The sequence below is a fragment of the Neodiprion fabricii genome, chromosome 6 (genome assembly GCF_021155785.1).
Source record: "Neodiprion fabricii isolate iyNeoFabr1 chromosome 6, iyNeoFabr1.1, whole genome shotgun sequence".
NCBI classification, from domain to species: Eukaryota; Metazoa; Arthropoda; class Insecta; order Hymenoptera; family Diprionidae; genus Neodiprion; species Neodiprion fabricii.
Genome location: NC_060244.1, coordinates 6,900,089 through 6,913,771, shown reverse-complemented (window position 1 = coordinate 6,913,771; position 13,683 = coordinate 6,900,089). Strand labels below are relative to the sequence as shown.

At 36.8% G+C, this 13,683-nt stretch overlaps 3 protein-coding genes and 1 long non-coding RNA gene across 7 annotated transcripts in view; 2 read left to right on the top strand and 2 right to left on the bottom strand.

Moving 5' to 3' along the window:
* Window positions 1-1,451: 1,451 nt before the first annotated feature.
* LOC124184686 (deoxycytidylate deaminase) lies at window positions 1,452-5,348 on the bottom strand. Its single transcript, XM_046574687.1, has 4 exons — window positions 4,697-5,348; window positions 4,367-4,602; window positions 4,049-4,262; window positions 1,452-3,814 (listed from the first exon to the last, which is right to left on the bottom strand). The coding sequence occupies exons 1-4, from the start codon at window positions 4,750-4,752 to the stop codon at window positions 3,700-3,702; spliced, it is 621 nt and encodes a 206-aa protein (XP_046430643.1). The 5' UTR covers window positions 4,753-5,348; the 3' UTR covers window positions 1,452-3,699.
* Window positions 4,894-6,805, top strand: LOC124184693. The gene is made up of 2 exons (XR_006871243.1): window positions 4,894-5,027; window positions 5,972-6,805. It is a non-coding gene; the product is annotated as an uncharacterized LOC124184693 (long non-coding RNA).
* Window positions 6,612-13,683, bottom strand: part of LOC124184684 (hsc70-interacting protein-like) — a 16,351-nt gene continuing 9,279 nt past the window's right edge. For 2 of the 3 annotated variants that reach the window (XM_046574685.1, XM_046574684.1), the window contains exons 4-6: window positions 8,030-8,263; window positions 7,662-7,952; window positions 7,419-7,571 (exon numbers count right to left, since the gene is read on the bottom strand). In XM_046574685.1, the coding sequence (XP_046430641.1) occupies window positions 7,671-7,952; window positions 8,030-8,263 (516 nt within the window). In that variant the 3' untranslated portion in view covers window positions 7,419-7,571; window positions 7,662-7,670. Of the gene's footprint in view, window positions 7,147-7,418; window positions 7,572-7,661; window positions 7,953-8,029; window positions 8,264-13,683 lie in introns of those variants that run through there. The other variant, XR_006871239.1, reaches the window with a different exon arrangement.
* LOC124184681 overlaps window positions 11,885-13,683 on the top strand; it is a 9,017-nt gene continuing 7,218 nt past the window's right edge. The window contains exon 1 of one of the 2 annotated variants that reach the window (XM_046574676.1): window positions 11,885-12,065. In XM_046574676.1, coding sequence (XP_046430632.1) covers window positions 11,993-12,065 — 73 coding nt within the window. In that variant the 5' untranslated portion in view covers window positions 11,885-11,992. The remainder of the gene's footprint in view (window positions 12,066-13,683) is intronic. The other variant, XM_046574677.1, reaches the window with a different exon arrangement.

Sequence of the window (13,683 nt, the reverse complement as noted above, 5' to 3'; positions counted from 1 at the left end):
TAATTAGAACAGATCAATCAGGCTCTTCAAATTCAAGAGTTATGGACGAAGTAGGAAGCGGCGAAGAGTGTGAAAACGTGTAGTGTACAGGGTGCGGTGTTTAAATATATACATACATATAGTAAGGCGTGTGGGAGTAACGTTGTTGGTACAAAAGAAAGAAGACATAATCGATAAATAACAAAATGGACAAGGATCGCGTCCGTCGACACGCTTAATATATATAACACACACATACATACACATTTATATGTATACCATGGTAAAGCTCCACAGATTTTGTCTAATAATCGATATTAAACTGTAATATCTCCAACGATGCCTGAAATATTGCTCTACTGTGTAGAGCAACGCAGCTAGGTAACATGCGAATGCTGAGACTGTGCCCTGCCTGTCTATCGCTATCATTACATATGGGTTTTTATTTCATACCATGTTCTAATACATGGTGATCTTGTGGTCCATCAGTTAAAGATCGACTGTACTGAAAATTAATCGATTAGATAACCTTTTTTCCCCCTGTAATTTTAGAACTAAAATCTATGAATAGGACCTAAGAAGATGTTTACTTATCATGTAAAATCGCGTCATCAAAGAAGAGGGCGAAAAATTAACAATTCATACATGTTGTTTTTATTTCAATAATTAATCGCTTATCAGACCTCATGCCCTTAGTTGCGTCAAATTTTGATATGAATATTTATAGGGTAAACCGGGCACGTCGAACCCCCCAAAAAATTTTGAATAAATAAAACTGTAATATTGCGATACTATTAGAGGTTTGTTGTTGAATGAAAGTATGCACCATTCGTTTAGGACAAAAAAAAATTTCACAATTTAAGAAAAATGATATTTTACTCAAGACTATTTACCCCGGAATAGAAAGTTTTTTCATCATACATATTGATAAATAATCAATGATTTATTCAATACAAATAGAATTAAAGGATGCAATTACTGGGACAAAAAAATTATAAAATTTTTGCTGGGCGCCGTCGTGCTCCTGATGATATTTTTTTTTTCAAATTATGGCCAAGTAATGATGAATTCGTCCGAGATAGAATAGATCAAAATAACTTGTACCCGGTGCTCAAGAGCCACAAAAAATAATTTGTGGCTCAGGGGGTCCGTTGTGCTCCAGTCTCCCCGACTTGCAAATTTTTCATTCATATCATATGAATCTACTCGTGTTCACACCTGTACTCTAGACTTTTACTGTGGGCACCTTTTTTATCTTCGTACTCTCTTGATTGATCCGTTAATTAGTCATCATTTCAATTGTATTATAACCAAACGACAATTTTTGATTAGAATGGTATTGTATAACCACAGAATGTCTGAGTTTAATGTATACAACCCCTAATCGTGGAATACCTTCATTAATTGATGGTACTTGAGTTGAGTATCTAGTTAAAAATTGATAGCAGGGTAGAGATTTTTTCATTAACTGGAATTTGGGCAAAGAAAGTTTGATTCATTTCAGTTACTTCGTAGCTAAACAACGCCAATAAACTATTTCATAAGTTGTCAGACCTTAATGCATGGTGGAAAGCATGGTCACGCCTCATTTATTTATTTCATATTTTTACCTAGGTACTACGTAGAATCATTGAAGTACACTTGTTCTTTTGAATATACGTTGATTGTTTGATGATTTGCGACTGCTGGGTACGACTCAGTCTGAAATATTGAGGGATATAAGAATATATATATATACATATATCACTAAAGATTAGAGCTTCTACGGTTTCCTTAACAGGATCGTGTCACAAATTACATATTTTAGATTATATCAGGTTAATTTATGAACTTCTTTTGATATCTGATTGAAAAATATATGTACGTATATTACATAGCTGTGTTCCATGGAAAAAACAATAGCTAATCATTGAGATGATAAGAAAAGTTATTAATCCGCGAATTGAGTAATAAATAATAATTAATTTAAAATAAAAATGTAGGCGCTACATTTTCAGCTAAACAAAATTTATCAAACATTAGAAATTTTGATAAATTCTTAGCGAGCGCCAAGCCTATAAAAGCTAGTGTCGTACAAGATAATATCTCTGTACATTCAAATTATCTATTTAAAAAAAATCGTAACAGAAAACATTGCATCTTTTCTAAGAATCATATTCATATTTTTTTGAAATAATAAATATGTTGTTCCCATATTCGTGCACGAATTATTCGTGACTCTAGTTACTCTTGTCTTCTAAAATAGATTGCGAGACGACATGTGAATGTAAAAAGTTTTATTTTCACCAATAAGTTCAGAATCTTATCTAACACTTGATTTTCATAATTTAAACATTCTCATATATGAATAGTATTTTCTTGACCTCAGATTGTTGAATTTAAATGTTAATCTTGGATATGGAGGTCATTAAAACAGAACAACCTCAACGTCAACAATTTTTCAGTTGTTCTGTTTTTTAATGACCTCCATATCCAAGATCACCATTTCAATTCTCATATATTTCTGAGCACAGGTTGTATTTCTACATACTTTTCTCAGTTGATTGAAATTATACTGTAATGGTTTATCTAAACCTGTGCGACTGTCGAAATTCTAGAAAAATTTTACTATGAACGGTATATATACATTCAAATCAACTTGAAACATCTGTTTTATTTTCACTTTATCTTTTAACTACGTTGAAGCAAATCAGACGGCTAATCTAGGCTCAGGTATTCTTTTTGCCGCTTTAATTCAAAACCGAACGTAGATAGTCATTATCTAATTAATAGTGTAATGTATTCTTTTTTTGTTGTATTAGTGAAAAAAAACTAAAAGCGTATGCAATTGCGTATGTCAACAAGATTTTAACAACTTGGAACCGCAGATACTGGTCTGCCAGACTTGCAATGAGCCTTTTCTATCACTTAATAGAGTCATGGAGCTTTGAATAACTTCCGACGTATGCGAGACGTGTTGATCTACACAAGTAGTAATACTTTTGCAAACCTGAGATCACAAATGATTTTACTCTGCTTTATCGTAAATTAAACATATTAATTTTACGTAAGCTAGACCGATTTTCATATGAACAAAATATTATTTGACAGCACTCAAAACTAACTTCCGAAGTTGTACGTAATCATTTCATTTTGAATCGTGAAAATAAGCAAACCAGTGCTCACTGTTTGCACGATTGAGTGGGTCGTCTCCCAAAAAGGTTTTACGTAATTATCCAAGTCTAATTTAATCGACAGACGAAGTGTATCTAGTTCTGGGTAGAATCATTAATACCTAAAAGCGTTTAGATTTGTATAATATTTAAATCGGAGCTTCACTTGTGTTGTTATACCTTAATATTATCCATGTATTATTACCAAGTTGTTACATTTTCTAGTAAAATATCCTAATCATATTATTTATTTGCTAAAACCTCATTTTTCGTGAATTTAAGAGTGAAATTGACAACGCTGTACAGTCCTAAAAAAAGAGAAACCAGTTTCTGTCTATTTCTGCATTTGTACCTATACTTAATCATTTTATATGTAAATACCAGGCGTTGATCCCTTTTGACGATACCAATAATCAGCAATATCACAAGTTGCATTTTTTTAAAACCATTATCCAGTGGTTAATTAAATACTACTTGAAAAGGGTCAATACACAAAATGTCAAAAGAAAATAAGATAATAAAATAAAATCTGTTTATAAAGAAAATTATGTTTTTAACACGTTAATAATTAGTCGGTTGAAGAGTTTTTCACCGGCGATGGCGTTTGCGGCTCCTGAGTCATCTCATTCCAATTGATTTCACTGAAGTCAATTACTATTTGCTTATTCTGAGGTATGTATTGTCTGTAATATGAACCACAATAAGAAATGTTAACACTGTTTAGTTATATAACCCTATGTAGCAGTGTTCAGTCAAAAATTGCAATTTTTACAAATCAGTTCAAACCATCAAACATCCGCTTGACGAAAGGTAAAATGATAATTGAACTATTCTCTTGACAAAATACAATATGAATTATGTTGATCGTTGGAGTAGCTTACTCTTTCATACATACACAAAAGTATTTTATAATTTACCTATAGCGGACTCCGGATGCATCAAACATTCTTTTGGCAGCTATGGTTGTAATCTTCTGAGAATACTTGTCAGACATGTACACAACAGATTTTATACCAGACTGAATAATTACTTTTGCACATTCGTTGCATGGAAACAACCCCACATACATCCTGCAATCTTCAACGTCCGCTGAATTTTTATTTAGGATTGCATTCATTTCAGCGTGACAAACTAAAAAAAGTTTAGAGAAATCAACTCATAGTTTCAATTTAAGCAATATTCGGATCAGTTTTTTTATGTTGGGTCCAAGTCTGTCAAAGCGTGAAAAGCCTCACCATAAAGATGCTTATTTTCTAATTTATTGGCACTGTTCTTGGCCCACGGAAATTCATTGTCACTACATCCGATGGGCATTCCATTATACCCCACACCGACAACTTTATTGTTTCGGTTAACAATACAAACACCTACTTGGGTGCAAGGATCTTTGCTTCGTTTTGCCGCGAGAAATGCTGTAGCCATAAAGTATTCGTCCCATTCTAAGTAATCGGTTCTCTTTTTGTTTATATCACTGAAAATTGATAACGGTGGAAAAGTGAAAAAATAAAGAATTACTTAGTCAACATCAAACCACAAATAAACAGACTGGATGAGTAACTAATTACCGCTCTTCCGAAAAGCCTGAAGAACCGTTCTGGGCTGTTTCGTTGGTTCTATCCATGATCGGTTTATAAAAATGATTTTTTTACTTTGTCTGTAATAACGGTTTGAGATATGTACAATGACTCCTTTAATGCCAGGTGTCAATGTGTCACCACGGTAAGACACTTTGATCAGTAATCAACTATCAAGCCTTGGCTGCACGAATCTTGAAGCCCGTGCTAAACAACTGAAAAATTTAAACCGAATCCACGGTCTGAAAATAACATAAAAACAAGGCGAAAAGAAAGAGGCAGATCGGACAAATCCAACGTGCATCAGAAGATCGTCGAAACGGTGAGTTAGGTTATAATACTTTTTTCACAATTTTTTCGCGCAAGTTACTCGTCTATCGAATAACTCCGATCGGCGTTGCATTTTAATGCAGTTTCTCCGGTGCGCAGATTAGAATGGTTTCAAAATAATTTCGTACTCATAAATTTTTGACTTCGCAAAATAAAACCAGAATAACTTATTTCGACCGGCTTCCGGAGTGCCTCGAGAATCGAGATGGCTCGGAACTCTCGCGTTTTATTTTCACGCAGCTTAGAGCATTGCTTGTACATACATCACACATGCATGCTCTAAGGCGCAGAGTTGCGAACCCTTTGGTGGCAATAGATCGTAATCAAAGTGAAAATGGATCGGAAGTTGCAATTTCAGAACCGTACAAAGATCTCGCGGAGTACATTTTTGTTCTTTATATCTTATGGTCGTATAATTACCACAGTTTTGCTTTTTTTCTCAAGGATCAGACTGGTGTTAACCACATCATTGACATTTCTATACTCAAGAACATTTCAAACTGACACTAAAGATTGTGAATTTTCCAATTACGCGAAGCAATTATTGGAGACTTGGAGAAAACATTATTTTCTTTATACTTCTGTACTTGATTCTTGTACAATATCAGAGGCTAGCCAAAAATTGCTTAAATTCCTAGAATTTTTCCAGAACCGTACATTCAGCGTACGATCCGTATAGGAGGCGAAATTACTTTACAAATACGATCCTGACCGTACGGTTGGCAGCGTTTCTTCACACGCACACAGCCAACTGACATCCGAGACAGCTACGCTATCGGTCGAGCAGAACTAAAACCGAAATTATTACGAGTTTAATATTCTAACGACGTTTTCTGGTAGCGAATTTGTCTTACAGCTGAAACCAGTGCTCAGTTAGCTTTCAATTGGCTGACATATCGGAAATTTGCATTTAATACGCACTTCTTTCTGTTACAGGTCGGATCAGCTACGAGTTATCAGAATTCTATAATTTTTTACTCAAACTAGTGTCACATCATTGCGTGCTGTAACCGGGTTTCTTTTTTCTTATCTGTTGCTACTACTAAACATCTTTGTCATTCATAAATGAATAATCTTTTGATTACTCATTAGCCGTCCATTGTTTTTCTCTTCTTAGAAGTTGTAAGTTGGGGTGTTAAAGTACCCCCTAAAGAACAATGAACGATAGACCGTAATCTACTTAAATTAACTACTATTCTGTCACGATTGTTTTGCTGATATTCTCTAAAATTTTCGATACGGGAACTTTTTTTTTCTCAATGTCATTATCATCGGATATTAATTGCATTTTTCTCTTATCTAACTTAATTCTTGATTGCCGGTGATATTAATTTCTTCGTTCCCTTGTATAAACTGTCACGCATTGACAAACAAGTCTAGAACAAAATAGCAAACAACCTGCCCGTCCAATCGGCTCGCGAAAATAGATTGGTTTAGGACTGTCTTTTACGGTGATGAAAAACATTTTGTAACAATTTACGTTATGCAGAGTGAAATCCCAAATTATATTTTTATATTGGTTTTTTTATTAATTACCTCAATAGAAATCATATGGCTCAATTCAAGATAGATAATATAACTGTGCAAATAGATTTTTTTTTATCACGGCTGCCCAATTTATATATACACTTACAATTGATAAGGACATAAGTTTTATAAGAATTTTATATCTCTATACTGAATAATCAAATTGAACGAGCAATTGTGGTAATAATTTCCAAATGTGTAACGTCAAATAAAAATTATAAGAGTAAGAATATATGTGTTATACGCTGTCCTTAAAATATCAGTCCCCAAATTGAATATCATTCGTAATTATTAGCATGATATAAACTGAGCAAACTTATTGAAATCGATTTACCTCGGTCTTATAATTTCATTCATGATACATAAATAAAATTGTATGCAGTATAATGTTCAGATTATTTGTTAATCAATCTCTTAGATATTTTCAGCAAGAAATAATTAAGAGTTATCTCATCAATGTCAACAACTTTAAAGCAAAAGTTTGTGTATCCGAAGATGATTTTTCACACTAGCAAGACTTTGCAATTGCAAATATCCTGCGAATTCAGCATGCGAAATTTGCTGCATAGTATAGATTGAAGAATCTGGAATATGATTAGATCTCATTATAGAAATAGCAGCAGTATCATAACAATAAACCAACGTTTATATGTATATTCAATGTGTAGAACTGTAAATAGGTGTACTGTTATTAATGTAAGATTTCGTAGTGAAACATCGTACACGAGACTTAACGCTAATTTGATTCGGAGAAAGCTTTGAAAAATATTAGCTCATATAAAACTAAAAAAAAAAAAAACTAATGAATTATTATAATCGTAACAATGGTGTTAAAAGCTTAAGTAAAAGGGAGATGTATGATATATATCGGTTAGTATTAGAATATTACAATTACAGGCAATTGGTTAGGAAAACCAAAGATAACGAATCTGCATCATTCTGCCATCACGTCCAGCAGGTTGCCCAAGCATATGGACAGCAGTATGAAGCCCTCTTCACTTTGCCCAGCCTAAATTACGATAAGATATTTTACCGCCATCCACTCGCACTTGTCAAACGGAATTGAAAGTGACGCTAATGCATTCAATGTAATACAAACCTGTTGAATTTAATCGAGGCCTACGTCGTCTGCAGAGTTCTTAGGTCTAGACGGATCGGTAGGTGGTGCTGCACCTGTACCACCAAAGCCGGGCATACCGCCCATCATGCCTGGAAATCCGCCCATGCCGCCTGCCATGCCAGCCATACCCGGTGGCATTCCACCTCCCGCCCCCCCAAACTTTGAAGCCATTTTATTAATCAGTGCCATAATCTTCGGATTGCTCTGGTACTTCAATATGTTCGCCGGGTTCGCAGAAATGTCCTTAAACGCTTCTCCTACCTCCGGATCCTTTAAAGAAATATTTTACAGAACGTTATAATTTTCTATAGAATTTTATCGCCGTCAATTTCAAGTCGGCAACTCACCTGGAAAGCTTGTAGAACTTCAGGGTCCTTAAGGAATTGGTAAAAATCACCGGTACCAGGAGCACCGCCACCTCCTGCTCCGGGTGCGGAGCCTTCAGTTTGGGAGGGACGCGTGTTATCTTCCCTCAATTTTGCCTCCTCTCGGGCCTTCTTCAGTCTTTCCATTCTCTCACGTTCAATTTTTTCAGCCTTTTTACGTTCCTGCTTCCGTTTGTGTTCCTCGATCTTGCGAGCCTAAAATTATAATTTCGATACGCGTCATCAGATATTGCCAGGGTGGAGTGGTTTCCTATACAATACGTAAAAAAGTACATTACATGGGACCATAATAGAACTTTCTATATAATTATTGTACGAAAAATGAAGCTTCGTGTATACTAGATGTATCACAGGTATGCAAAAACTACTTATATTCAAAACTTTGCTACTTGTTCGACTCGTTTTATAAATCATATCTTGCTTTCGACAAGTTTCATTATCGAAAAAAAAACTTTGATACAAAGAAACAAGTCTATCAATTACATATAATGGATCACGATTTGCGAATCTTCTAGTCTTCTTTCAGATCATCTACACCCTGAACGGAGAGAGCAGCACCTCGTGGTATAATAGATTTACTAATAATCCAAAAATAACATAAATACGCATATAGTGTGACAAAAGTAACAGCTGTCGCAGTGACGACGGCACAATGGTGGTGCCTTGAGCATACCGTTTAATACATCGAACAAACCTGAATATACCCTCATCGCGTCGCTATCGACTTGGCCGAGTTGTACGTGAACGTAAAATCCTACGGTAAAAAAAAAAAAACCTACACCTAATAGAGAAACGGAAAAAATACATTATGAAAACATTTTGGCTGTTGAAGACAAAACCGGGCCAACTATGAGCTGTCCCTAAACAGGGATGACTTGGACGGTTGAATTTCTGTCACGATGGCACTGACATCCGCGCCCAAGGTCCATCCTGACTTTACTCGATTACGCGCTTATAATAGCAAACGAAATGGCTAACGAAAGAGCAAATTGGCTCAGAGGTAGTATTATGTGATCGAAAATTTACGTCAAGCAATTATTTAAAGATATACGGGAGACGATGAACTAAGCCAAATTTACAAATGATTACAATCGTGAATGCGTACGTGGCACATGTCCGATAGTTTCGATCTTTCCAATCGCATGTGTTTTTTTCTCAAATAACGTCTGTCGTTGTAAGAAATCTGCTAAATAATTCATGAATTTTCATAATACAATATGATATGATACAACGAACCGCCGCTTGATAATGTTTTTATTTTTAATTTTTATTGAGATTACCACAATTTTTGGGGTATATTCATATATTCTGTGAATCGTGCGACGTTGTATGAGTTTGGAATTTACATAGAAAAGATATCTTTACTTAACAGAGGGTGCTTATTATTTTTCAAAGCAATCAAACAACTCCGACAAGTATGAAAGAAGTTCAAGTAATCGTTGTGAGAAGTGATAAAAGAAAAAAAAAATGAGTTTCCAAACGAAAGTCTTTGGGAATCGTCCTACGCGATGCGTGACCATCTTTTGCGAGGATAGATGAGGTGGGGGGATGCACGAGTGGCCACCTTATACGGCGTCGGCCCGGCCGTCTAAATATAAAGGCGCCCGACGTCGCGGCGCTCTTCTGTCCGAGCGAAACCCTCGAGGTAAATCGTGTCTCTTCAATTTCCAGCTGAGACACGGACCCGAGTATCCGAAGTTGATTGCCCGTTGAAAAGCAGCCCAAAATTCATTTCGCTTGTCGTTAATCAAAGACTAATTGACGAGCCTGGATTTTATCCTTTCCAACTTATGAGCCCAAGGTCCTATTTTAACGGTGCCTATTGCAGAACAAACAACTGTTCTCATTGGGATGTTTTGAAAAATTAAAAATTCGGACTTTGAAAAGATACCGACATACGAAGTTGTCAATATTATAGAGTTGAAAGGCATTTTTGGCGCGACAGATGTTACAAATTGAATGTTCAAACGTTTTACAAGTGAAATGCTTAAATGTAACAGTTTGCTGAATTGTATGGGAACTGTAAACTGGCAATTATCACGCTTAAAGTACTGAATTTATGGAAATTATACGATATTTGGACGATCTAATTACCTCAGCGACACGATAAAAATCGTGACGATAGAGTATATTTCGTCGTTAGAACAAGAATGAAAAGAAAAAACAACTAAAAGAGAATGCTGTGATACAGTAACGAACTCTTCATGTTCGTCAAATTTAACAATTCACATCCTCTACAGATAAGAATGTGCTGAGAAAATTATCAAATTAAATGAAAATGATTTCGAACCGCTGTAAGCGAGAGATCATCGTCGTTACAAGCCCAACATCGGGGGTTCCGCAAGACCCCAAATGTAAGGTTGAATAAATTTTTTTTTTCTTTTTTTACGTAAGACTGCAAATGCAAATACATATATCCAAGAAACGTATAATTTGGAAGTATTTTCGTGTCCCACTTGCAAAATAAAATTATATATTTGGATCCAGGGTGGATGGCACAACGGTGTGCACTGCAGTTTGCCAATAACAACGTGAAATAAAACGTCGCTCCCGGTGGGAAAGATTAATCGTTGATGAGGTTGAGGATAGCTGATGTTGGGAAGATTTCGAATGTACAAAAGTAAGATACGCAATGTAAATTTATAGAATATTTCATCATTCAGGGTGGAGATCGACCTTGTCCCTCCTCGACGGACACGTAAAGCGTCAAAAATAATACCGTTTTGTTGTGGCATTGACGTCAGAGGATCTTTCGAAAATCTACAGAAGCACCCTGAGTACCGAAGCCATCGCCGTACAGCGTAAGGTATCCAAGAAACGCGACAACTATCGCGCGCAGTCTTGGACGATCTCTCTCTCTCTCTCTCTCTCTCTCATTCTCTCTATACTTGATCCATCAACAACACACGTCCGCCTCGGAATTTTTCACGGCAATGAAATCGCCGGTGAAATTTAGTCAACTGAACGAGACATTGCACGAGACAGCAGACGTTGAACTAGATCAGGCTCGACGAAGAATGGTCGTAGAATACGACCTCAGCCGACTCTTCTTAGCCAGTTTGTCACCCAGATAAAAGCTCTAAGGCGAAACTGGGCCGCGTGGAGTATTTTTAAATTAAACACCACTACTTCCATCACCAACGTCACCGTATCTGAAACTCGCTTTGCGGATTGAAAAAGAAAAAAAAAAAAAATAATAAATCTGCACGTACTCGCTCGGCGGTCGGCTTGCCTTGCGAGTCTGTACGAATAGCGCCCAAGGAACCTTGTAGCTTCTCAAAGTTATTAATTGAGACACGGGTTCGTCAGCGTAGCGCTGGTACAGGGTCCGTGGTCGAACCGTATTGCAGATGATTCCGTGATCCAGCTTGGCAAAAGTGCAAGCTCAGACATGCCAAATGATACCACCTCTTTTACCCATGCTGCAATTACTACTGCCGATCCTTCATAACCCAATGAATTTTTTTTCCTCACCCGCGTTAAAGCAGACCTTGACTTTTAACGCTTTCAAGATTAGTGTTTAAAAATCCTCTAAAATCACGTCGCGATCGAGAGGTTCTGAGCTTCTTTCCCGGGAATTCCATTACCCTCCGTTATCAACCCACGTCATGTTACATACGGATAGTTGTGTTTCCATTTTATAAGGACGCGGTTTTTCCCCGTTTCATCTGTATACTCGGAGGAATTTCTCGCTACAAAAATTCTGCGGCAAGGACTCGCGCTCCCTGCAGAAGGGTAACGGTGACGCTGAGACGGTTCTCGACTTGCGAGACCTGGGAGAGGGGCGTCTTCGGGGTTTCGCGGGCGTCGGGACGCCAGTTCCTCGCGAGTGGAGTCGCGCGCGACTATCGAGAGAGCTAGCAGCGTGGCTCATCGCGGAGTGCTAAGTGATCCTAGTGATCCGTGTGATCCAAGTGATCCAAGATGACGGGCTCGCGGGTGCGACCCCGGGTTCTCACGAGCCTCTTCCTCGCCCTCCTAGCCGTCGCCTTGCAGGGTGAGTACCACCCCGGAACTCCTCGCCCTCCACCCTCCACCCTCCGCTACCTTGACACACTCAGCATCCGCTCTTCCGCTTCTGCTATCTGTTCACCCGGCGCAGCGTTATCTATCCATCGATAAATTATTTACAAAAACATACGTAAAGAGATGAGAGACCAAATTTATTTATCCCGATTAAAAATTAAAAATGTATCGGTTGATATGTGTTCATTTTGCTTCGGCCTCATTCGAATACGTCGGAAATTTTTATTTTTCTGTTTTCTGGTTATTGCAGTCCAAAATATTATATACATGGAAAAATAACGTTTCGAATTTTTTTTTTATTTTTTTTTTTGTCTTAAACACGGGAGGCGATAACCGTTTTGAATTCCTACAGAATAAAATGAACGGTTGTCAAAATTATCTGACTGTTGTGTATGGATATACGGTTATACAAAATGTGTCAGTATAATTCTAAACGATCAAAAAAAAAAAATAACAATATATTATATAATATTACGGATTATCTCATAGACAAATTTGAAATATCATTAGTCTTGCGACTAGGTTTTGTCATCCCCAAACGGTGACGACGGACGTTAAAGAAACGAAGGTCAATGTTACGTAAGGTCTTAAGGTCGAGCAACGTCCATCCATCCTCTGTCTATCTTTACGAGAGCACATCCATAGCATTTCTCGACTTAAAATTATTTCTCCGTATGAGTCATCATTAACACGAATACTTTTAATCGATGAAACAAATAAAGAGATATCGTGTAAAAAAAAAAAAAAAACATCGATAGCTTAAATTTTTCTTTTATTCCATTGAATTAGGTAAGATTCGTTTATTGGCTTCTAAAGATGGCTAGCTATAGAACCCGGTCAGTTGCAGTGTAATTTACCTCAAATCCTGGCCAGCCACATCAGTTACATAAGGCAAGAAGCTCGGAAAATTGGCCCAGTTATAGTGACTCAAGTGCTTGCTCGAATACACGTACATCGAAAAATTGGTACTTGGAGCGGTATAACTTCGCGCATTTTGATGATTACAAAATCGGTACAGCACATACATGCTCCATTAATCTGCGTCAATTGAATGTCGTAAATGCGATCACAGGATCCAATATATGTTGCAAATTGCTAATATATAGAATTACAATAAATTTTCGATGAATACAGTTTGAATTTTTTTTCTTTTCTTAATTCAGGAGAATAAATATTTACTCAACTTTCTGGTCGAGTTTATGTGTATATATATATCTATAACATACGGTACGCTTTTACTTCGACTATCGGCAATGCTTGCATTATCCATAGAATGTAAATAAAAAAATTTCAAACAGATATTCAAAGTAGTATGAAAGCGGGTCCGATCGTCGGCTTGATATCAATACATTTACCGAAGAGGCGATTTTTGCCGTTTTACGATTCCGATGGTAAGCTGCAGAGACACGCGCCTGCTTTCGCCGTCGTTTTCGATGCTATCTTTAACCGCGACGAGAGAACGAAATCGAGTGAGATCAAAAGAGAGAAATAGAAGAATGTGGAGAAAAAAAAATGGAAGTCAGAAAAAGAGAAAAAAAATAACGAGGGAAAAATCTTGGCTCGCATAATTTGGCAACAGGTGTAGTTCG